The 26,311-nt window shown below is 39.2% G+C and overlaps 2 protein-coding genes across 2 annotated transcripts; one reads left to right on the forward strand and one right to left on the reverse strand.

The window, feature by feature from the left end:
- Positions 1–1,559: 1,559 nt before the first annotated feature.
- Positions 1,560–24,515, forward strand: LOC105696010. The gene is made up of 2 exons (XM_023432382.1): positions 1,560–1,898; positions 23,763–24,515. Exons 1-2 carry the CDS (start codon positions 1,560–1,562, stop codon positions 24,156–24,158), a joined length of 735 nt encoding a protein of 244 aa, XP_023288150.1. The 3' UTR covers positions 24,159–24,515.
- LOC111673967 lies at positions 7,294–8,242 on the reverse strand. Its single transcript, XM_023432380.1, has 2 exons — positions 8,002–8,242; positions 7,294–7,883 (listed from the first exon to the last, which is right to left on the reverse strand). Exons 1-2 carry the CDS (start codon positions 8,155–8,157, stop codon positions 7,569–7,571), a joined length of 471 nt encoding a protein of 156 aa, XP_023288148.1. The 5' UTR covers positions 8,158–8,242; the 3' UTR covers positions 7,294–7,568.
- Positions 24,516–26,311: the final 1,796 nt, after the last annotated feature.

Here is a 26,311-nt window from a genome sequence, read left to right on the forward strand (position 1 = left end):
GTGTGTCTTGTACGCGAATAAATGCGCATGTTGCCGTACCTTACAGTGACGTGAAACACGTCGAGGAACTTGATCGATGTCGATAAAGAAGATTTTTCTAAATGCCTACGTTGCCGACGTTCGTTTTTATATTGACAGCTGTGTCGAATTATATTGGATATTGTACCAAAAGGCATACTCCACCTGTTGTTTTCGTACAATAAATATCAAGAAATCGAAGTAAAACTCCAAAAATCCTCTGGATTCATGCTTTCTGGGGCCCTAATTGACTGCAGTGGGACCCCCTGCGCCATCTGTGATTTCCAGGTCAATTAAATTTTCACTCCGAGACCCCGTATTACCATCCTTTTAGCATAGAAGCGCATACAACACTTTTTTTGCCTCTATCCCGTTCAAATTCGAGTTTATCGATTACCAGAGTGTTCTGAATTGTCGTAAAATTGTCCTGACCCTTTCGATTCGCATATCACAGCCTTCGATAATTGTATATTGATCGAAATATGAGAGCTCGACGTCATTTTGGGTCTGGTCTGGACTGAGTTAAACAATTTTTTTGAAAAATCCAAAGATTCAATGTGTCAGGACAATTCTTAGATGATCAGGAGTGGTGTGTCAAAGTTCGGACAGTTTGGTCTAATACCCTTAAAAAAAAGTGTTGTATTCGTATCGACTGATTTGAAGGGGTTTCACTTCACCTTAAGGTGAACACTTTTTTTTAAGGGTATTAGACCAAACTGTCCCAAACTTTGACACATCACTCCTGATCATCTAAGAATTGTCCTGACACATTTAAAATTTAGATTTTTGGATACAATTTTTTAACATAGCCCAGACCAGAACCAAAATGGCGTCTAGCTCTCACATTTCAATCAATGTACAATTATCGAAAGCTCTGATATGAGAAACGAAAGAGTAAGGCAATTTTACGACAATTCAGAACACTCTGGTAATTGATAAACTCGCATTTGAACGGGATAAACCCAAGAAAAGTGTTGTATGCGCTTCTATGCCAAAACGATGGTAATACGAGGTCTCAGAGTGAAAATTTAATTGACCTGGTAATTACAGATGGCGCAGGGGGTCCCTCTGCAGTCAATTTGGGCCCCAGAAAGCATGAATCCAGAGGATTTTTGGAGTTATATTCAATTTCTTTATAATTATTGTACGAAAACGACAGGTGGAGTATGCCATTTGGTACAATACCCAATATAATTCGACACAGCTGTCAATATAAAAACAAATGTTGGCAACGTAGGCATTTAGAAAAATCTTCTTTATCGACGTCGATCAAGTTCCTCGACGCGTTTCACTTCGCCTTAAGACGCACCAACGCACCACGCATAACGACCACACCCCGCGCATAGTGCGTATGGCCAGTTCGTCGCATCGATGAATTAGGATGTACCGACGTGTCATGCATCGTAAATCATGCACCATGTACAATGTGTAGACACCTTGGTGCGACGCATTGGGTGGATGGGTGATTCATGGTTCGTGGTGCGTGGTGCGTCGTCCAGTATCGTTCAGTTGTCAAGCATTCGTGCTACAGATTGCACGCAATGGAGTGGACCGAAGAAAAGGCTATTCATTTTATTAAAAAAATGAAAGATTACCCGTGCTTGTGGAATCCCTCGAGTAAAGACAAAAAGAATAGAAATAGAATCAAAGATGCATTCAAAAGTATCGCGGAGGAGATGAAAGTTGACGTTATGTCGTTGAAGAAGAAGAAGGAGAATTTATTTCAGACGTACCGAAATTATAAGAGAAAAATCAACCGCAGTAAAGTGTCAGGATCCCGTGTTCAAGATGTATACAAACCCGTGTGGTCTCTGTACTCGTTACTGGATGATTTTTTACATGATGTTTACGCACCAAAGAAAAGTTATAACTTACTGGCGGTAAGTTTTTCTTTTTTTTATTCGATTAAGGTGGAATGGAACTCCCCTCAAATCAAACAATTCAAATAAGACACTTTTTTTTAAGGGTATTGGATCGAACCGTCTGAAACCTTGACACATGACTCGTGAGCACCTAGGAGTTATTCTGGCACTTTCAAAATTTGGATTTTTCAAATGAATTATTTAAATTACCCCAGTCCAAAACCAAAATGGCGTCGAGCTCTCATACTTCGATCGATATACAGTTATTGAAGGTTCTAATATGAGAAACGAAAGTGTCGGGACAAATGTACGACAATTTAGAACACTGGTACTCGAGAAACTCGCATTTGAACGGAATAAAGGCAAAAACAGTGTCTTATGCGCTTCTGCGCTAAAATGATGGTAATATGAGGTCTCGGAGTGAAAATTAAATTGACACGGAAATCATAGATGGCGCAGAGGGTCACACTGCAGTCAATTACGGTCTCAGAAACCATAAATCCAGAGGATTTATGGAGTTTTACTTCGATTTCCTTATATTTATTGTACAAAAACGACCGGTCGAGTATGCCATATAGTATAATACCGAATATAATTCGACACAACTATCAATATAAAAACAAATGTCGGCAGCATAGGTATTTAGAAAAATCCTTTTTACAGACATCCATCAAGTTCCTCGACGTGTTTCACTTCACCTTAAGTGAATTTTCTTATGAAATTGGTATTTTGGCAGAGGGTTCAAACCAAACATGACATCTTGATTGCTCGAGGGTCGGCCCCTAATTCTCGAAGCTACTTGAAGAATAGAACATTCCTGCAACGATTTAAAAAAAAATTGAAGTTTTTGAGTTCACGACATTTAATTTGCAATTCTAAGGTACATGAAACAAAAAAAAATCTATGGTGGTTTTTGATTCAACTCTCCCTTCGCTAAAAAGGGTACCCTTATAGAGAACCGGTACATTCTAGCAACCCTCAAACGTGTAGGCATATTGGGCCGGTTCTAGATACACGCGTGTACGTGTACACGTATACGGACACACACACATACGCAGGTGGGCTTATGCGGGTGAGTTCCCCTTCCCTTCAACCGTCCTTTCCTACAAGTCCCATTTCCCTTCCCTCCAACTAACTTTCTTACAAACCCCCTTCCCCCATCACCCTGAAACGTTGACGCAACGTTTCCTCTGCCCCCCCCCCCACCCTCCTCCCACGAACGACCCACCTATCCTCGACCTTGAGGTTTGGAATTTGCCGTCCGCCATTCGATTCCACTAATTCGCCATCTGCCATTCGATTCCACGAATTCGCCGTCCACCGTTCGATTCCAAGAATCGTGAATCGGCGCCGTTGAGCACCAGAAGATTTGCAGCGAAGCTCCCCGCGATGATTCCAAGAACTTTGTCCGCCGCCGCCGATTTTCCGGTGACATCCATTATCTCCCTCGATGTAGGAATTCGTCGGCTCTCGTCGGCCGTGACGTATTTCTCAGAATTTGTCGGTTCTCGTCGGTCAAAGACAAGACTCGCGGTACGCGCGTATAGGTCGACGGCGATGGCGACGACGGCATCCGCTATCTTTCAAAAAGATGATCGCGATTCCAAGAACTTTATCCGCCGATTTTCCGGCGGCAGCCGTTATCTCCCTCGATGCAGGAATCCGTCGGCTCTCGTCAGCTGCGACGTATTTCTGAGAACTTGACGACTTCGGAGAATTAGGAATCCGAAGGCTCTCCTAGACGTCAGACGATAGCACTTTGGAACCTTCCAGAACCTTTACCTCAAAAAGCGGCAGCCGCTACCTTTCAAAAGGGTGATCGCAATTCTAAGAATTTTGCCCACCGATTTTCGGACGACAGCCATTATCTCCTCATGATGATGATCAGAAGGAAGGGTTGGGTCGATTAATAATTCTCCTTGCAGAAATAAAACCCAGACACTCCAAATTTTATTCATTAAACCAATAACAAATCGGATTTTTATCCGGTACCTCTTCTGGAACCTTGATTCGAAATTGCATTGCTAGAAGAATCTCTCGCACCGTTGACAGAATTCGGTAGATTTTGATTCACCGTTGCGTATGAATTATTGTTGTCGAAAATGATACGTCTTTCAAGTAAATCCGAGCGCCGCACCCACTCTTGGTACCGATCTCGTCGAAATTGTTCTCTCCCTTGTATCTCGTTGAAATTGCTCTCTCTTCCTCGTGTCTCGTTCTCTTCCGTGCGATTGTCCCATTTTTTAGGTTTCCAAATGTCACCTCAACGTTTACCGTTTGTATACTAACTCTATGGTTTCGTTACGCCGTCATTTATTGCTATCCGAATAGTCTGGAAACGCGCGAAAGGTTTAGTCATGCAAGTGGTAGGGTCTTATCGTTTAAACAAATCCTAGAAGACCTTGAAATCTTCGCGTATATAAACCTCTTTGAGGAATTCGTCTGACCGTGGAGGCAATATTGGACCAAACGTACGGTGACTATAGTCTCCCGTCATAGCGAAAGGGTTAATCAGTTCGTACCCATATTTCAATTCGGTGTTAAATTACGAAGGTGTAAATTTTCCCATTGGTTTGAAGGACGTGCCAAAGTTTGAAAGGATGAATAATTTGAAAATTAACATTTAGGTATAGAACGCGGAGAAAAATAGTAGCGTGATTGTACCGATTTATCTAAATCAACAACATTCGGATAACGAGACGATTCATCTACTCATGTTAGAAACGGCAATTTTTTCAAACGGTGCAAATGCTAACGTGTATCATTTCGCTTGGATTCAAAATCTATTGCGACTTTTAAGTTCGCAAATTTCTAAACGAGAGCATGAGACTAAATTGTGTGATCAATGCCTGTGTCATTTTAAAACAAAAAATTCATTCGAAAAACATAAACTAGATTGCGTAAATTCGAATAAATGTCGAGTAATTTTACTCGATGAGAAGGAACAAATGTTAAAGTTTAAGAATTATAAATATCAAGGGGCGTACCGTTCGCTGTATATGCCGACATTGAGTGTATGTTGGAACCAGTTGCCAATACACTTCAATCAGGAAACATGGCACCCGTTCAAAAACGTGTTCCACACAGCATCGCAGTAATTTTTTCAAAATTAAATAATGACGAAATTTCCGAAACTAATTACGAACATGCATCTAAAGTCTGGCACACTTTCGGTATTCAATATTAGGAGAATATTCCGATTTATATCTGAAGACTGATGTTACACTTTTAGCTGATATATTTGAAAATATTCGGCGTAACTGCTTCTTCACATATAAATTAGATTCTCTACCTTATTATACTGCATCCAGACCTGCTTTCGATGCCATGCTCAAGTGTACGGGTATCGAATTGGAACTTTTCGATGATGTGGAGATGTTGCTGTTTATCGAAAAAGGTATCAGTGGTGACGTGGCTCAATGTTCAAACAGGTATGCCAAGGCTAACAACAGATCTATGGGACAGGATTTCGGTGAAAATAAGGAAGAATCGTATCTCATGTACTACGATGTTAATAATTTGTACAGTGCAGCTATGAGCCATTTCTTACCTTTTAAGGTGAAGTGAAACCCCTTTCAAATCAGTCAATTCGAATACAACACTTTTCTTTAAGGGTATTGGACCAAACTGTCCGAAACTTTGACACATCTAAAACTTTGATCATCTAAGAATTGTCCTGACACATTGAAAATTTGGGTTTTTTGAAAAAAATTTTTAATTTAGCCCAGACCAGAACCAAAATGGCATCGAACTCTCATATTTCGATCAATATACAACTATCGAAGGCTCTGATATGAGAAACGAAAGGGTCAGGACAATTTTACGACAATTTAGAATACTCTGGTAATCGATAAACTCGCATTTCAACGGGATAAAGGCAAAAAAGTGTTGTATGCCCTTCTATGCTGAAACCATGGGAATACGAGGTCTCGTAGTGAAAATTTAATTCACCTGGAAATCACAGATAGCGCAGGGGGTCCCTCTGCAGTCAATTTGGGCCCCAGAAAGCATGAATCTAGGGGATTTCGGGAGTTTTACGTCGATTTCTTGATATTTATTGTACGAAAACGACAGGTGGAGTATGCCATTTTGTACAATGTCGAATATAATTCGACACAGCTGTGAATATAAAAACGAACGTCGGCAACGTAGGCATTTAGAAAAATCTTCTTTATCGTCGTCGAGCAAGTTCCTCGACGTATTTCACTTCACCTTAATTCATTGCAGTGGGAGGAAAGTTTTGCTCAGATTGACATTCTCAGTATTTCCGATGATCATCCTATAGGATACGTCCTCGAGGTTGACATAGAGTGCCTTGAAACACTTTGAGACGTTTTCAAAAATTTGCCACCATGCCCTGATCATTATTTACCTCCTCTCTCAGGAGGTAATACAACGAAATTAATGACAACGCATCTCTCGAAGAAAAACTATGTTGTTCATTAACAAAATTTAGAATAATATTTAAATCTCGGCATGAAGTTAACAAAAATTCACAGAGTTCTAAAGTTTAATCACGCAGCATGGCTAAAAAAATATATAGATCAGAATTGAGAAAACAGTCTAAAAATGATTTCGAGAAGAACTTTTATAAGCTCATGAACAATGCGGTCTTTGGTAAAACAATAGGGAATATTAGGAAGCAGAAAGATGAGGAACTTATTACCAAATGAAAAGGACGATATGGTGCAAAAGCCCTTATTGCAAAATCAAACTTTCATAGCTGCACCATATTCGACGAAGATATGATTATAGTTGAAATGGGTCGTACAAAGATTAAATTTAACAAACCTATATACGTAGGATTCTCTACTTGAGATATTTCTAAAATATATATTTACGATTTTCACTATAATTATATCAAGTCGACATACGGGGAACGAGCAAAATTACTGAATACCGACACGGATAGTCTGTTGGATCATTTTAATGTCTCCGACATATACGAATGGATTAAGTGCGATTTCCATAGATTCGACACTTCCGATTATCCTCCGAATAACGTATACGGAATACCATTGGTAAATAAGAAAATTATAGGGTTAATGAAGGATAAAAATAATGGGAAAGTAATGAGTGAATTTGTAGGATTGCGAGCTAAACTGTACGCTTTTGGAGTTGTAGGTGAAAGTAAAGATAAAAAGCGTGCGAAGGGGGTTAAAAGCTCCACATTAAGGAAAATTACATTTGACAATTATTTTGAATGCCTTTCAAATCATACTGATTTAATTAAAACTTAGAATTTCATTCAAAGCAAGAAACATACAGTATGCACAGTTCGACAACGAAGAGTACCACTACGTTGGCGGGACGTTAAAAGAATCGTTGTACCAGGTATAACCGTTACTTTTCCATGGGGGTACAGAAAGAATGAAATAAACCAATAAATGTATAAAACTGCCTACCCTTTATTTTCATACCTTTTTACAAATCCGACTATTATGCGAATCGTCAAACCCTAGCTATTTCACAAAAAGCCTATTTCCGCGCTTTCTGAGCACCTTTTCTATAAGATAAATGTCAGGATATTTAACGCTGTTGAGTTCCTGATCATAGAAACCGCCTTCGATGAGATGATCTTGATAGTCTTTGAGTTTATACGTCACGTATTTTTAACTTGACTTATCGTAAAAATTTCTGTCGTCCAGTTAGGTGTATAGCCTTTCTTGAAAACGTGTCTAAATTTATTTACTCGCACTTTATTTCCCACTTTAAACTTTGATCGTTTAAGCGTAGATTTAGTCTTAAAATTGTTGAACACCCGTTGCAGTAATATCTTCTCATTCTTAGCGGTAACATCTGCCTCATATCAATGGTTCGGTGTCTGCTGTTATTGTAAGAGGATACCAAGCCCGATAAAAGATCCAACCACCGATGATTGCCCCGTAGGCTAAATTGCATCCACATTTTACTTTTCAGAGTCCGGTTGAATCGCTCGTAGATCGATGCCTTCAAGTTGCTAAATGTCGAGTACAGAGTAATACCATAATTTTGCATCAGATCCTAGAATTCGAAATTATAACATTTTCGACCTCTGTCAACGTGTAATTTCTTTTCTACATGAATTCGATCACCCTCAAAGCTTATAGATCAGTAGCCTATTCTTAGCAAGTTTGCGTACACCATAGACCGTATCCAGAGTTTTCTCTTTATTGGACCGTAACATATCGAGATACTGTTGCATCGAATCGTCATTCTTATCCGCTCCTTCGGTATCCTTTTTTTTTTTCTGAGAAACCATCTTTTGTCGACTCGAAGGATTCATCGACTGCATCATCTCGTTTTATTTCTTGTTTTATCTCATCCTCGACAAGGTTACGCTCCGTTTCATGTACTAATTTCTGAAGTGGGGACACTACCGGTTTAAAGACATCACTCATCGCTCGTTCGATATTCTCTTTAGAGTAAGTCCGGGATAGTTGGACCATGTTTTTTTAAAGTCATTTTTTCTGAAATTTCGCAATGTCTAGGATTTGGTATATTTTTTATAATATGTATATATGATCTTGAACAATTGTAAGCACTTCTCCAGCTGTTACACTAGTCACACTTGAAGTTATGATTTTTTCTTTTTTTTTTTACTCGGTAGTCCATCTATCCCAGGGGTACTCGGGTTAGATGGACCACCTCCTAGGGATTGATGGACCTCTGGTATACGTTACTAAATCAGGGTGTAGAGTTATAAACTATTTGAAAAAGGATAAGTAAATTTGATAGTCAATATACTTAGAATATATAGGTAGTCTGATTTATATTCACATGGTTCAGAACATTTAATCATTATGCAGTCATCTTCTTTCGATTTCCATTTATCCATCCATCTATCCACCCATCCATACATCCATTTATATAGAAAGTAAAGCCCTAGTAGGAGATATGGTCCGTCTATCCCAGGTTTTTTCAAGTAGTCCATCTATCCCAATTATCGGGGGAAGATGGACCAGTTTCCCGTCCAGACAAACAACGCTACCGGCATGCCATTTTAGGTCAAGATTGTACTCAAGTATACACTTGAGTTATAGGATTGATCTTACGTCGAAATCATTTAAACTAACTTAACCACATATCAAATAAATCCAGTACAAAATATTTGTCAACTCACCAAAAGAAATAAACAAAGTTTTCTTCTAAAATACGCATGAAACTCATGAGCAAAACTAAGCGTGGTTCCGTCTACTCAAGAAGAACAACTTCTGACAACGACTGCAGCGCTGCTGTGACGCACCATCCAAATATTCGACTAGTCCGTCTATACCGGTGGTCCATATATCCCGGACTTACCCTACCTAATTTTATCATTCGATTCTTTTTGCAAAAATATCTTGCGTCAGATAGCTAAAGCGATCGCAAACAGCGATTTTTTGCTCCTGAAATTTTTCGCGTTGCATATTGTTGTCGCTAAATCTAAAACGCTACTGTGTTCATTTCTTCAATGATCGCTTATTTATCCGCATGAAGCAGTCAAATCCTGTTCCGTATCTACCTCCGTCGAGCTCGCTGTCCTTACCGATAACGAGAAACCCGTACTTATCATCGTTCCAGCATACCGAACGTAGGTCTTTAAATTGCGCGTAGGTCATGTCCGTGTTTACATGCTTGTCGTACACATGTTTGAGATTCATTTCATCCTGCTTAATGAGTGCCAACGGATTGGCGCTATCGCGAATAACGTGTTCAGGATTACGAGCGTGACAAGAAACAGTCAACGTCTTTGTGCCGACCCATGCTGAAGAAGGATCTAATATTATCTTGCTTCTCGCAAGCTATGTCGTCGTAAATAATTATCGAGTTTCGGCGAGCTTCGTTTGGTGACATCACTTGCTCGTAAAATATCTAACACCATTCACGGAATCGAGTAAACGTTTGAGAAACTTGTATTTCGGTTGATCCAACGATTTTTAATATACATAAACGTTCTTGAATCTCAATCCATTAGGGTGAGTTATGAGAGTGAGTAACGCGTTCGTTTTGCCACAATTGGATGGTCCGCAAAATACCGCGTATGCTGTTCGGTAATAATTCACCGTGTCTCTTTCTTCCTTTCTCCACTCGCGCCAATTCGTCGAAATTCATCACAGGCAACTTTGAAGACTGTATCTCGAACCTCATCTCTCTTGCGATTAATAAAAAAACTATAAATACCGGATTTATAAAGATCGCCGTTCAGTTGAAAAGGTTTTGCGACAGAGGGTGGATATGATCGTGCATGGTAAATCCAAACGTATTTGCATCAACCCCCTCGACGCTGCTTGCAAAGAGCAGGACATCGCCTACGCGAAGAATCGAGGAAATCTCGAGCAGCAAGGGGTAGCGGACAGGGTACTGGCCGACAAAGCTTGGAATCGCGTTTTAGCCAAAGACGCGAGTATGGCTGAGAAAGCGGCCGATTGGACCGTCACGAACGTAATGAAAGCTAACTCGAAATTTTGAATGGAGAACAAGAGGAAGAAGCCTAAAGCGATCACGCTGCGAAAAGTTATCGACGCGGCGATACGATCGATGATTCCGAGTAACGATGCGAGCATCGCTATCAAATCTGCCCTCAAGAGGGCGGAGATGGTCGTTAAACAAGCGGGTGGAAAACGCAACGTTCGTAAACCGCGCGTTCTACCCGTACCATCAAAAATTGGAGGCTTCCTACCGTTTCTCGTTCCCGTGTTTGCGGGTCTCAGTGCCGCTGGAGCGTTGGTTGGTGGAGCGGCAGGAATTGCTAAAGCTGTAAACGATGCGAACGCATCCAAAGAACAATTGAAGGAAAGCGAGGCATAACAAGGCGATGGAAGCCAATGCACTGAACAAGGGGTTATACTTGAAACCCTATAGGAAAGGACTGGGTATTCACGTGAAGCTAAAAAACTTGAAACAAAACTACCACACCGGGCGTTAACCGATGCAGACTTGCTCAAGTACGCGAAAATCGTTAAGGGCGCTCACCACTCCAGCGATTTTGCAGGGCCTCACGGGAACAACGATTCCGAACGTATTTCTAAACCGGTCGAGCTTAACGAGTGTTCATATCGAAGATGAAACGTTGACCCGTGTTTATATGAGAGAGATTTTCGATAAGTGGTCATTTTCATGTAAAAAAGTGCAACGACATAATTTCAATGCCCTTTTAACTAGGAAGGAGGTGTTTGATCGAAAATCGCTCCCATATAAACACACGTCAACGTTTTATCTTTAAAACGAGCACTCGTTGAGCTCGATCGGTTGAGAAATACGCTCAAAATCGTTGTCCCCGTGGAGCACCTTTTTCAGGATTTTCGGGTTTCTCGCGAGGAATTTGGGCATTCCTTGGCAACCGTTGCCGACTCTAGGCGCAGCGTCCAATTGGCGTGTGCGGGCGGCCGGGCGTCACCCACGTTTCGGCACCTGGTCCAGAGGCGTCTAGCCGTTGCGTGAGTCCTATACGTGCAAAATATGCACACATTTTTCGCCCGTTGCTAAATACCGCCTATTGTGCGTCACGTCTCCCTCATCCGAGCGAGAAAGTACGTTTTGGTTACCTCCCACCGAATTCGATGCTAATGTCATCTAGCGGAGGAAGTCATCGTCCCCACTTTGGTGGCGAACGCCGTTAAGATACCGCATTTCTGCGGGGTCTTTATGCGGAACGCTATGCCGAAAGATGGACCAACCAGACACGAATCGGGGATTGTTAATCTCGACGACGAAGGTGGTCCCGGACATATTGGGTCGCATACAAGAATACGAACGATCGAGTCGTTTATTTCGATAGTTTCGGTAATCTTCGACCGCCTTTGGATCTCATGAGATATCTCGGTGTTGGTAGTGTAGAGTACAATTATGAACGATATCAGAAGTATGATACTTTCGAATGCGGACACTTTTGTCTAAAGTTTCTTTGCGGGCAACTAAATCGTAGGAATAAGTACAGTTTATATAAACGTAGTGCATAGTTTCATGACGTCACTTCATTCGTTTACATTAGACCTAACAATAATACGTTATGCAGCGAAGTTAAGTGTAACCGTGACATTAATTTTCTATCGAACGATTCCATAGATCGTCTATTGGGCTTCACTCCACGCGTTTTGAAAACCAATATATTGCATACGTCCGATGTACCTGTAACCATTCTCAAAGTAAACGCTTTGCGAGTCGAATGTAACATTACCGCTGGGGCCTACATTAACGATCGTAAGGTGCATACCATGCACGAATTCTTCCCGGTCGTACCACCGGGATCATAGAGGTGCCATCGCACGTCATTTACCTACCGATCGCGACCAAGACCATAGATCATTTACAGTTTCGAATAGTCGATCAGGACGGAGACTTGGTGAATTTTCAAGGAGAAGTCATAACGATAAAGCTACACGTTAAATCCATGCAATAATGGGAATCGTTTATAATAGAAAGATCGGTAGCGGTTATAATAGCAAGCCGATATGCCGAAAAGAAATCAGTCATCTACCGCTTCTCAAAGCGTTAACACGTCAAAACGAATTGTTCCTGATAAGCCTGGGGCTCAAGGTCGTCGGAAGAGGAAAGTAAAACGTTCGTTCTGCTGTTGCATCGTTTTCATATGCTGTATACCATGGAGGAAGAAACGTTGAATATTCGGGTGCCCGTCATCTTCGATGAGTCCATAGCGCACTGCGAGACGCATGCGCACCAGCCTTACGCCTCGTCAACGTTCAACAACAGCGATGAGATTCGAATCTCCGTTCAACACCAAGACCTGTGCTTACTACCGAGCAGAAGTTCGTTACACGTATACGGGAAGCTGGTTAAGAAAGATGGGTCTACGGTGACTGCTAGTACGTCTCTGGTCAATAACGCCATCTGTCATCCCTTCGAGAAAATTCGCTATGAAATGAACGCCATCGAGATCGATCGAAACAACAACGTTGGTCTCACGAGTCTCATAAAGGGCTACCTTTCCCTAACACCCGATCAACGCGCATTGATGGAAATCGCCGGTTCGCTCACCAAGCAAACGAAATTGACCGATGCAGTCGGTTACTTCGATCTTTCCAGACCGCTGAGCATGATACTGGGATTCGCGGAGGATTATCGCAAGACCGTCGTCAACGCTAAACACGAACTGATTCTGACGAGGGCGAAGAGCGACACCAATGCGGTCATGCAAACTGTTTCGGAGGAATACAAAGTCCTAATTCAGAAGTTGGAGTGGTTGATACCGTACGTGAAGGTCTTGGATCGACGAAAGACATAATTGTTGAAGTTTATCGAAAAAGATGCATCCATCTCCAATGAGCTTTCGTACCTGGGAGTTGTACCAGTACCCTTTTCTCCCAACACTTCGAAACACGTATGGACCGTCAAGACGTCGACACAGTTGGAAAAACCTCGATACGTCGTCTTGGGTTTCCAGGCGAACAGAAAGAATAAGAACGACAAGAACGCGAGTCACTTTGATCATTTTAACGTTAGAGATGTTAAACTCTTCTTGAATTCGCAATGTTACCCTTATGGATGTTTGAATCTTGACATTGCTCGCAAACAGTTTGCTCTGTTATATGACATGTGCGCAAACTTTCAAGCATCGTACTACGGTAAGGATCCTGAGCTACAGTTAAGAAAACATGAATTTTTGGAACAGGCACCTCTGATCGTTATCGATTGCTCGAAACAAAACGAATCCCTCAAGTTCAGACCGGTCGACATTCGCCTAGAATTTGAGACTGAAAAGAATTTCCCTGTCGAAACATCGGCATTTTTCTTAATCCTGCACGATCGTATCGTTGAGTACAATCCGATCAGTAGTGGCGTGAAGAAGTTAGTATAAAAAGCCTCGATCGATTCCTCCTACGCAGTTTGCAAAAAGAAATGGAGGTCATCGTAGATCTACAGGGATTTAAGAAACCTTCGAATAAGTTTGTTTTAAATGTTTTCTTTCATTGGAATCGATAACTGTTTCATCGAGCCTGTAACGTTCCTGTTTCAACCACCGTGTCCATGGGAGCGTCTTCCAGCCAAATATAAGTGCATGAACTTGTAGCTGGAAGGAAATTTTCACGGATATCTTGGACCCCGGGCTACATACCGTATAAGAGAGCTAAGAATAATCTTCGAGGCATTCTGCGAGATGCTACCAAAACCTACGTTAATGGATTGGAAAAGAAGAAGTGGTTAGAGAAGCTTACAGGACAACCCGATCGCATCGTTGACTTACAAGGATGGTACCTGAGGTGTCCCCCTCCGATTTTGTTCATTTTTAAATATGTTATAGAGGATTAAAATCTAAGGGACCCGTGTTTTTTTTAATCGGCGGATAAACACTTTTAGGGGGTGAAATCAGGCTTCAAAGTTGGCCGTGTAAGGGGGTGAGTTTGCTGTTTCATATAGAAGCACTCGACCGATTTTCATGAAACAACCGTCAAAATCTAGGGAATGAAGAATTATGAAACATACATTTGGAATTTTTCGAAAAAATTCATTTTTAAGGAGNGAAGCCTGATTTCACCCCCTAAAAGTGTTTATCCGCCGATAAAAAAAAACACGGGTCCCTTAGATTCTAGTCCTCTATAACATATTTAAAAATGAACAAAATCGGAGGGGGACACCTCCAGGTACCTTCCTTGTTAAGAGATCTGGATTGTCCGTCGTTGCAAAAGTTACAAAAATAAGACAAACACGCGATGTTTGCATCATAATGCTCCGCATTTTAATTGTTCGATCGAGAATGTTAAGCTCTTAAGGATCTGGTTATTGGAAATAAAATAACAGTGAAATAACCCGCTATGCGTATTTATTTGGCACACTCCAAACATCATTCGCCACACTCCAAAAACTGAAACTCGATATGGTTATAGTCCCCACCTAGGTACCACATGAAAAGTTCATTCCCCTCGGCGGTACGCGTCATGTTTTGAAAAGTATCGTCGTCATCCTTCAACACCTTCGCCATCCTTGCCGGTAGAAATACCGAAAAGCTCTTTTCCATGCTTACCAGCAATCTCATCCCATATTTGGTTTACACTTGTCGTATGCCGCTAATTTTATAATCTACGTTAGTTTCCAACTCGGACAACTTCTTTGTTGGTAGAAGATCCCCCAGGCGGCCCACTTAGTTGATTTTTGAAAAATCATTTGCTTTCAATCAAGATGAAGATTTCTCAAGTTTCTTGTAATCTGATCCCGTTTGATCCTCGATTCGATTAACGGCTTCACTTCCTTGATGCTTTTCAGAAGCAATTCTGTGCGGACTGCAACTTCGCACTGCTTCTCACTATTCCGCATAACCTGACTGTGATCATTCAAATAATGAATATATCCCGATGCAGCTCGCCCTTTTATGCGTGGTCCTCTCTGTTTAAAAAAATGGTTGAAAATTTCCTGGAATCGTTGACGGTGAGAGAGAGAAAGAAGCTTTGAGGTAAATAGGTTCTAGAAGGTTCCAAAGTGCTATCGTCCGATGTCTACGAGAGCCAACGGATTCCTAATTCTCCGAAGTTGACAAGTTCCCAGAAATTCGTCGCGGCTGACGAGAGCCGACGGATTCCTGCAACGAGGGAGATAACGGATGTCACCGGAAAATCGGCGGCGGCGGACAAAGTCTTTGGAATCGTTGCGGGGACCTTCGCTGCGAATCTTCCGGTGCTCAACGGAAGAATGTGATTGTGTTACAAACCTTGAAGGAAATATTTCGAAGAGGCAAGGCAAATTATCGGAGGTCCATGGGCGAACCTATTCCCAGAATCATGGGCGAGGAAAGGCGAGAATGTTTACAAGATATGTGCCCATAATTATAAAAGTGGTCTAAGTCAAAATTAAAAAAAAAAAATGAGTTTATCAGTTATTTCACGCCATATTATTTCAAACGAAATCAATTCAATGTAATTTCGAAACAAAAAATATATGACTTAGGCCACTTTCATAATTATGAGCACATATGAGCATGGCCTAAACAACTGATGCGGCTAGACCAAGACGGTCCCTGCGAACAGTGGACGGGACGGCACTTGGTCAAGGATCTTAGAACGGAGCACATGGATCCATTTTTTATATACGCCTCCTCGAGGATCATATCTACGGTTTTGGACAATAATCCAATTAATGTTCTGTAAATCTACAACAATATAGACTCGTTGACGGTGGTTTCGCTTCGGTAATTTCATCTCCTACAACCTTTTGAACAATGTCAACAGAAAATCTTGCATAATTTTTAATGATATAGGTAATTAACACTTTACCGACCGGCGAATTGGAAAGTAAATGGCGATTACAGGTATCGCAAAACCGATTAATAGGCTTCCGGTCGGTAAAGTATTAACAGACGAAAGCTTCGAACCTATTTAGTCTCTTTTATGTATTTCATTCCAAGAATTCAGTAAACATTAAGAACAGTTTCCTTTGAAACCCTGCCACCAGTTGCTCTTCTATGTGCGGTCTTGAATCTTTAGACTGAAATATAAAGGCATTTGTAAATGTGTAAATGAAATGAATTTGGGAAAACTATTTTGCGACTATTATCAATATTGAAGAGTCGATACATGATTGACATTGGACTAACATCTATCGACTATCTGTTTCTAATTACAACTATCCGGTAAGAAGGCTGGAATTAATTGGAATTGAAAATTTTAATTCCAGTGAATATTTGATTTTTCCTTTGCCCTTCATTCCATTGGTGATAAAAGAAAAAGGCAAAATATAATCCCAATTAATTCACTCTGAAAAATAGAATGGAACGGGATTCAAAGGTATTAAAAAATACGAGAATAGGAATAGAACAAAGGAATATGAATCTCAATACTCTCTGTGGAATTGAAACAAATTTTTTACTTACACATTAAAAAAAAATGAACAAAATTCGTTTTTTTATGATTACATATGGGTTACGTATGCTATACTTATGTTCCTGTCAGTGTTCTCATACATTTCTACCTTGAGTAGTAAAATACCATTTGATGCTCAAAAGGTGGTTTCTCGATGATAACCTCCCTTTATACTCTCCTTCGGGAGGGGTAGGATCATAGAAACATAAACGTAAGGAATAATAACAGGTCTTATATGCAAACAAGCTGTCTGCATCGCCTCCAAGAAGTCTGGGCATCTGGTAGTTCTGTTGAAACTAATAGTGCTAAACCATTGTTTCCGCAATTACATAAGCAAGTATAAAATAATCTTGCAATGTTTAAAATCTTACTATAATTGTGGTTACAGCTACACCTACATCTTACACAGCTAAACCTTATATCTTATTGTATTTATTATAACCTCTTCATATAGACAATATTACCATTTCAAATGTTGATCACTACTGCACCTTTTAAGCGCAGTGCCATGGAACAGTACCTATTGGCAAGGTCACGTTTATCATTCCATGCGGTCAATTTCAGTAGTTGTGCGGTTTCATTTACCACAGTATTTTAACCATGTCGCTATAATAATTGTAACCAAGCTTTTTTTTTTCGTATACTGACATTTCAAGGATAACTGATTAATGCGTAAATTACAATGGCAATTATTTACAATTCTTTCCAATGATATTTTCTCCTCACTTTCACATGTAAAAAATTTGAAATTTTATGTTTATTTAATTATTACTTTTTAAAATGCATGAGGTTTAATCAAATTTATATTTGGAATTCAGGAGAATGCAATACATATGAAACCACTCTCAAATATTGGAATTCAATACTTAATCTCTCGGGTATATAAAGTGGAATTGATTTAAATTAGAAGTTATAAACTTATATTCTAAAAAAAAGGATTCAAGACCATTGAATGCACACATATTTTAAAGGAACTGGAAGGAATTAGGCACTCCTATAATATATCTGAACGTAATGCAAAACAATCTAATACCGATATTTCTTGCCGGATTAGAAGGAATTAAACACAGCAGAAGTATCCCACTAAACACTAAACCTAACTGTTACATAACATAAAACAAACAAATAACATAACATTTGTTACAACGCAATAACCTAACAGTTATGTAACATGGAGCTAACGGGTTACATAACATTTGTTACTATCATATCTATATAAATGTAGCGTAACTTTGTTACTCTCATCTTACATTATGTTACTGTCCTGATTTTACTGTGTATATGCAGCACATATTTGTAACAAAACAGAACTACATCGGTGCTGTTATCTATTTTATTACATCATCGTCATTGTCATAATTCATCGTCAAATGTCATAAGATTAATATATGTCATATTTTGTTTACTACTCGCATGAAAAAATGTGACTTTAATTCATACGCGCATATACATTATCAGTAATTGTTTGCTAGTCGAATGAAATCATAATAGTCTTTAAGTAAAATCAGATAGTTTATCATTTACATAATTTCGTTGAAAGTCTGACTTGTCATTTAATATCTAACTATTATCAAGTACCAAAAAATAATAAAAAATAAAAAATTATACAATTTTTGATAAAATTGTGCTATTTTTTTATATTAAATGTATGAAACTACTATTATTTTAAGGCCTCGCGAAAGGTAACTGAAATTATAACATTAATATAACATGTTACATAACATGTTACCTTACCAAGTGAGAAATAATAACTAACATCTAACTTCCATGTTACTTTTATGTTACATAACATGTTAGTTTCGAAAACGTAACATTTATCCAACAGTTATATAACAGTGTTCACTGGGATATTCCTCTTACGGGAATTATACTTTGAGAGAAAAATCAGGTGTTAGATAACGACAATTTATGAGTCACGCGGACCCAAAATTCCTCTTCCTGAAAATCACGAATCTCTTTCCATAAAAACTACCGGATAAGTTCCTGGACCTTGGAGATCCTGCAATAACCCTAACTGAACGTTTTTACTACTATTCATCTTCATTTAAAGCCGAGATTTTCATTTTTACAACCCTGTTTTCCCGAGATAGTTTCCCACTCCTCTAGGTCCTTAGAAATCCTCGTCTTCCTAGTTCCTACAAAATTCCTGCAATGCTATTGGCCATGCTCATCTTTAGCTACCACCCTTAGGGCGGACTCAAGGTAGATTTAAGGGCGCTCACCACTCCAGCGATTTTGCAAGGCCTCACGGGAACAACGATTCTGAACGTATTTCTAAACCGATTGAGCTTAACGAATGTTCATATCGAAGATGAAACGTTGACCCGCGTTTATATGGGAGAGATTTTCGATAAGTGGTCATTTTCATGTAAAAAGGTGCAACGACATAATTTCAATGCCCTTTTACCTAGGAAGGAGGTGTTTGATCGAAAATCGCTCCCATATAAACACACGTCAACGTTTTATCTTTAAAACGAGCACTCGTTGAGCTCGATCGGTTGAGAAATACGCTCAAAATCGTCTCCCTGTGGAGCACCTTTTTCGGGATTTTCGGGTTTCTCGCGAGGAATTTGGGCATTCCTTGGCAACCGTTTCCGACTCTAGGCGGAGCGTCCAATTGGCGTATGCGGCGGTCGGGCGTCACACACGTTTCGGCGCCTGGTCCAGAGGCGTCTAGCCGTTGCGTGAGTCCTATACGTGCAAAATATGCACACATTTTTCGCCCGTGCTAAACACCGCCCATTGTGCGTCGCGTCTCCCTCATTCGAGCGAGAAAGTACGTTTTGGTTACCTCCCATCGAATTCGATGCTAATGCCATCTAGCGGTGGAAGTCATCGTCCCCACTTTGGTGGTGAACGCCGTTAAGACGATGCGAACGACAGGACCGGGCACTCTGACACTCTAACACTCTCTCTCTTGACACTCTTGCTCTTGCGAAAATCTCGTCGTCTCTCTGACGATCGGAACATAGATCTGTAATTTCGGAAAAATAAAAGTATTGATACCCGGAATTGAACACAGATATTCAACAGAATAGAAAAATCATCACTTTTACATTGAAATCGTGAGACATTGAATCCTATTCTATTCAAGCCTTTTTACCGGGCAGACTTTTAACTATTTACGGTTTGAATATTCAAGTCAACATTTTATCATTACAATATAATTAACCGTAAATAACATTTTCAAATAGTTGAACAGGATTCTTAATTTTCTCTGTCGTGAAATCTTTTGCCTGAAAAGTGACAGCTTAGATCTTAAACTGTATTTCATTAGATCATTACAATATCACGATATCGTTATAACATTAATTTAATTAATACAATTGTCATTCCTACCCTATTTTCACAACACAACTGTTTGTAAAAATATTTATTTCTGGCCGCAACGCGCCAGAAACAATCTTCAATTCACCAATCGGTCAATCCGGACGTCTCACCCTATTATTTGCATATGACTCATATGACGACGACACAGCTTTATCAGCTGATGAAATAAACTGTTTAAAATGAGGAGGTGCCGCCATCCGCCGTGAAAGAAGTGAATAAGAAAATCATACTGGTGCCACTACTGGCGCCATCTGGCAGGAAACATTCACGAAGGTGGTGCGAAGATGACGACAGAACTGAAAGACGTCTCTCCTATGTTTAGTCCTTGTTAATATTAGCTAATAACTTTCCGATAATTGACTTAAAACGTTTAAAATTGATTTGAATGCAATCGTTATCATTTTTTAATTCATAATCTCCCGTTGACTCTTTGTATTATAAAATAATATGAAATGATATTGATAGTACAATAGTCGCGGTCGTTGAGCCACTGTATTCGACCGGCCATTGCATGCCTATAGTCGGCCAGTGTATAGTGACTACGGTCGGCTGCGCGCCTTTACCGTCGTATGTACATGGTCTCACCTGGTGGTGTACCTGGTACTTGGCGCGAGACTCGACCGAGTCTCTTGATCCGTATTCTCTACTGTACGAGTTTACGGTTTCCGTTAGGTTATAAACACTTTTTAGCACATATGTAAACACGTAAATAAATATTTTTAAGCAATACTAAATTAATTTGGCGTTTGTGTTCAAAATTCTTTCGTCTTCACCCTGTTTAACATCAAATTTCTAATAAGATTTAATATTTTTTATTTAGAATGAGAAGGACGTGATATACTTCGCGCTCGCATACAAAACTGGGGACGTATTATACGTTGTAATATACACATAGAAAATCACGTATATAACGTGACGTTTTATACCTATCCAGCCCTGCTTACGATGTACTTGGCAACAAACTCTGCCGAGTCTCTTGGTACTAGTTCGTCGCATCGCTGAATTTGTTCGAATTGACATGCCACGAATTGCGAATCACTAACCATATGCACACTGTTAAAAATATTCACATGATCCATACAGTTTTGATACATAAGATATACAGGGTATCCCATAATAGATAATTAATCTTCCAAAGGGCGAAAGAGGGTGGAATTTTGAACTAGAAGTTCCTTTTCCACTTTTAGCTCAGCACATTTTTCATCGGGTTATTAGCAATTAAAATTGACGAAAAAGACGGAGCGCCGTGGAGCTCCTCGCTCATGCCTTACGTTCCTCTAAAAAACATTTAATTTTAATATGTCAGACTATTTAATAAATAAATGAATAAATAAGTAAATAAGATTAAAAAAGTTATAAATTGATTTAAAAGATTAATGTGAAAATCATTATTCAACTACATAATAAATCAAAAAATTACTGACTGATCGAATAATTGTTTATAAATTAATGATTTGATTAATTTATAACTGTTTTTATTCTTATTTATTTATTTATTAAATAGTCTTACATATTAAAATAAAATGTTTTCTGAAGGAACGTAAGGCATGAGCGAGGAGCCCCCTAGCGTGTTACAATTCTGCGTACTCTGATGGCACCGTCTCGTTGGTCAACTTTAAGGTGAAGTGAAACACGTTGAGGAAATTGATCGACGTCGGTAGAAAAGATTTTCCTAAATACCTACGTTGCCGACATTCGTTTTTATATTGACAGCTGTGTCGAATTATATTGGGTATTGTACTAAATGGCATACTCCACCTGTCATTTTTGTACAATAATTATAAAGAAATAGGATTAAAACTCCAGAAATCCCTTAGATTCATGGCTGCTGAGGCCCCAATTGACTGCAGAGTGACATCTTGCGCCATCTTTGTGATTTCCGTGGCAACTCAATTTTCACTCCGAGATCGAGACCGTATTACCATCGTTTTAGAATAGACGCGCACCAGATACTTTTTTTGCCTTTACCCCGTTCAAATGCGAGTTTCTCGAATACCAAGAGTGTTCTAAATTGTCGTACATTTGTCCTGACCCTTTTGTTTCTTATATTAGAACCTTCAATAACTGTTCATCGATCGAAGTATGAGTGCTCGACGCCGTTTTGGTTTTGGTCTGGGGTAAGTTAAAAAAATTGTTTTAAAAATTTCGAAAGTGTCAGGATAATTCCTAGGTGCTCATGAGTCATGTGTCAAAGTTTCAGACGGGTCGATCCAATACCCTAAAAAAAAAGTGTTGTATTCGAATCGTTTGATTTGAGGGTGATTTCACTTCACCTTAAGGTGAAGTGAAACACGTCGAGGAACTTGATCAACGTCGATAAAAAAAGATTTTTCTAAATGCCTACGTTGGCGACGTTCGTTTTTATATTGACAGCTGGGTCGAATTATATTGGGTATTGTACCAAATGGCATACTCCACCTGTCGTTTTCGTACAATAATTATAAAGAAATTGAATATAACTCCAGAAATCCTCTGGATTCATGCTTTCTGGGGCCCAAATTGACTGCAAAGGGATACCCTGCGCCATCTGTGATTTCCAGGTCAATTAAATTTGCACTCCGAGACCTCGTATTACCGTCGTTTTGGCATAGAAGCGCATACAACACTTTTTTTGCCTTCATCCCGTTCAAATGCGAGTTTATCGATTACCAGAGTGTTCTAAATTGTCTTAAAATTGTCCTGACCCTTTCGTTTCTCATATCAGAGCCGTCGATAATTGTATATTGATCGAAATATGAGGGCTCGACGCCATTTTGGTTCTGGTCTGGACTGAGTTAAACAATTTTTTTGAAAAATCCAAATATTCAATGTGTCAGGACAAGTCTTAGATGATCAGGAGTGATGTGTCAAAGTTTCGGACAGTTTGGTCTAATACCCTTAAAAAAAAGTGTTGTATTCGTATCGACTGATTTGAAGGGTGTTTCACTTCACCTTAATTGCTAATAACGCGATAAAAGATGTTCTGAGCTGGAAATGGAACAAGAATTTTTAGTCCAAAATTCCATCCTCTTTCCCCCTTTGAAAGATTAATTATCTATTATGGGACACCCTGTATATTACAGTAAAATTATGGACAAGGATTTCTTAAATGTAAATTAGTATTCATCTATACATTCATAATACGTTTATCAAACTTTTCCAAATTAATTTATACCTTTATAACATGATATTATGATTCCGTGAAATTGTGTAAGAAAATTAATACACTTATGTAGATAATTAGCGTTAACAAGTGCTGACGATATAATACTAAATCTGTTCTTACCATACAGAAATGAGCCACTGTTGTTTAGTTGTATTATTTTAACGTCTTTTCCGTCAAAAGTTCCTACACCGTTAAAATATGTTGTAACTTTATACAATTGTTTGGATGTTTTAGTACGATATGGTATACTAATTTTATGACGTTTTATTTACATACTTAATAAACCTACGTTATAAATTACTAATACATATGTTATAAATTTATGGTAGAAGTGCATTGATTTTCCTACCCAATTTGACCCAACTATAACATGATATAAAATTTGAAATTTATAATAAATATACACTAATTCACTTTTAAAACATCAAATTTATAATTTAACTACAATTTTATGTACTAAAAGTGTACGAATGTATTTTTCTTACTGTAGACTATTTTTAATGGTATAGATTATTGTTTACAATGTAGACAGTGCGGAAAGTTCTGCAAAGTTAAAATTCGCTTGCGATTTTCTTCCAGTCATTTTCTTGTTTTAGTTACTGAAATAAGAAGGTATACATTATTATTTTGTTATTACAGATACCACTGATCGAATCACCGGAATCACAGGACTCATTCATCCCTGTGACGCCTATTATTAGTTCAGTCTCCTCACATGCTGGAAGTTCGGAACGACAACACACATCCACGCCAGTCTTGCGTTCCAGGCCTGGAAAAAGATTGAACTCGGAGTTAACGGACGAATCATTCAGAACTGTTACCGACAATTTAAAACGTCCCGACGTCGAAGATCGTTTCGATATTTATGGTAAATATGTAGGAATGAAACTGCGTGATCTTCCCAAACAACAAAGAATACTTGCTGAAAGAATTATCAATGAAACATTATTTTTGGCTGATTTAGGTAGTTTAACATTGTCGCACTCTGTGCTGTCTTCGAACTTTGTCAATACCGCTGTCTCCTCGAAACCATAATTAATTATTGATTTCATCGATTATTATCTACATTTATTACCGAATTAAACTTGTCTGTTTTATGGATTAATAATAAAGTTAATTAGAATTAAAGGTGTATTTTATATCGCGCATGCTTGTAAATGTATTTGGCGCGAAACTCTACCGAGTTTCTTGATTTACCCTTAAATGCGTTGTTGGCAATGATTGGTAGGGTTAAGTATGTTTATTAAAATTTATACACTTTTAATACATAAGATTGTAGATTCGCCTCCTACAGTTAATGTCTGAAAAAGTGAACTACTCCCTATTTGTTATACACTTCTAAATGAATTTATAATTTTGTAACATGTTATAACGTTGTAATATTATACAGGAAAATTAATACACTTATGTACGAAGTTTATAAAATATATAGAAACAAAATGTTATAAAATTAGTATGCTATATCTGAATAGACTTTAAAAAAATGTTACATATTACGATAGTTTTTTTTTTAACATTATACTACTAATATGTAATTTTCTGTTTGTTCGCATCTGTTCGCTTCGTAAGTTGAGATCGAATATTTTTTTCGGAGATTTGGTGGTTTTTGTTAAAGGTGACCATGACGATATGTAGTAGTGATGAATCCGCGCAAACCGATCTGCGCAGATTTAACTGATATGTAGATAACAGATCTTTGGTGATATTTTGACTTGCACAATTCGTCGGAATAGGTTAATTTTACTAATCGAGTTATCTGCACCAACTGCGTTTGCAGTTTTATCAAAATGCGTGGATGGTGACATTGCAAGTGCTCGATTCACTTTTAACATTGGTCATAGATGATCGTTGTAGAAATGAAATTTTGTGAATTTCTCTCACATTACTTTTAATACATCGAGTTTATATAATTTTACTGCAACCTTATGTACTAAAAGTGTACGCATTTTATGAATATTTTTAACAGTACACTTATAACCATATTAAAAATTGAACAGCTTTTAAGCACAAAAAGATGGAGAACATTTTCTTTTAATCATATTTATTTAAACTCTTACAAATTTGAACTAATTGTGGAATGTAATACTCTTTATCCGTGCATTTTCAACTTCACGGAGTCAAACCTTCCTAGAATGTTTTATTACCAGTTCGCAAAATTTCATGTCAAATATTATCCTTTAATTCCTGGGCTGTTTTAGATTAATGAATGAATAATGTGAATTCTTTCCTTCAGATAACTTTAAAGAAAAAACTCGGGGGCTGATATTTTTTCTGATGTTACAATTTTGAGTAACTAAAGTAGTGACTATATGCTCTTTGGAGAAGAAAATTGGAATGGTTGTTTCAAAATAAAATTGCACAATTTTTATTCTTTACTAGATCGTGTATTTCTTCATGGCCAATCTCCCACATATTTATAAAACATCTCCGAAAGAAAGAAATAAGATTGACTACACGTAAAAAAGTTATATAATTTCTAAAATGGTAAGTGACTTTTGCGTCATGTTTAGTGTAAAAAATTTAATTATTCGGTATTATCTCCTTTTAATGAAAGAAAATTGACATAAGTAGGAACGCTTCCAGTCAGTCCAAGTCGCAATCGAAATCGAGACAAAGGTGTAATTTTGTTCGTAGTATGTAACATTAATTAACGTTCCTTCCTGTACTCAGCTGCCCGGGTGAAGCTCATCTCGAGTGCAATTACTTTGGCTCGCTGTACCGAGACCACCCATCCTCGTGCGCCGATTGGCTGGTCCATCGGAACAGCCCAGCGGAAAGCTTCGCGGCCGATCGATAGTTCTCCAGGTTGCGCGCCGCGGTATAAAGAACCATAGAACATATATATAGAGATAGGGACACACTCGCGCACGGAATTCGCGAAAACTCTAGCGCGTTCGCTCGCATCGCCCTGGCAACGAAGGCCGCGGTCCCCGGGCACCCGTTCAGGGCAGCTCGCTCCCCGTGAGGGGGAAAGGAAGGGGACGAGCGGACGGTGCGCGCGAGGAAGGGAGACGGAGCTAACGAAAGCGCGCACGGAACGAGAGAGGATGGATCGATGAACCGGCGGTGACGAGGCAAGCCGTAATTGGCTGGCCGGCGGCGGGTCGCACTCCCCATTGGCCGGCAGGTCTCGCCGCGGCTCCTGATTGGCCGGCGGCTCACGTGACGTCGCGCGCCGGCCCACGTGA

The sequence above is a fragment of the Orussus abietinus genome, unplaced genomic scaffold (genome assembly GCF_000612105.2).
Source record: "Orussus abietinus isolate OABI.00-Male unplaced genomic scaffold, Oabi_2.0 scaffold246, whole genome shotgun sequence".
NCBI lineage: Eukaryota > Metazoa > Arthropoda > Insecta > Hymenoptera > Orussidae > Orussus > Orussus abietinus.

Bases quoted from the DNA above. Each gene is read 5' to 3' on its own strand.
- LOC111673967 (XM_023432380.1), bottom strand. From the start codon at position 8,157: ATGATGCAGTCGATGAATCCTTCGAGTCGACAAAAGATGGTTTCTCAG. The intron at 7,884-8,001 runs GTACGCAAACTT...TTCGAATTCTAG, and splicing joins CTCTGGATACGGTCTATGGT to GATCTGATGCAAAATTATGG.
- LOC105696010 (XM_023432382.1), top strand. From the start codon at position 1,560: ATGGAGTGGACCGAAGAAAAGGCTATTCATTTTATTAAAAAAATGAAA. The intron at 1,899-23,762 runs GTAAGTTTTTCT...TTGTTATTACAG, and splicing joins AAAGTTATAACTTACTGGCG to ATACCACTGATCGAATCACC.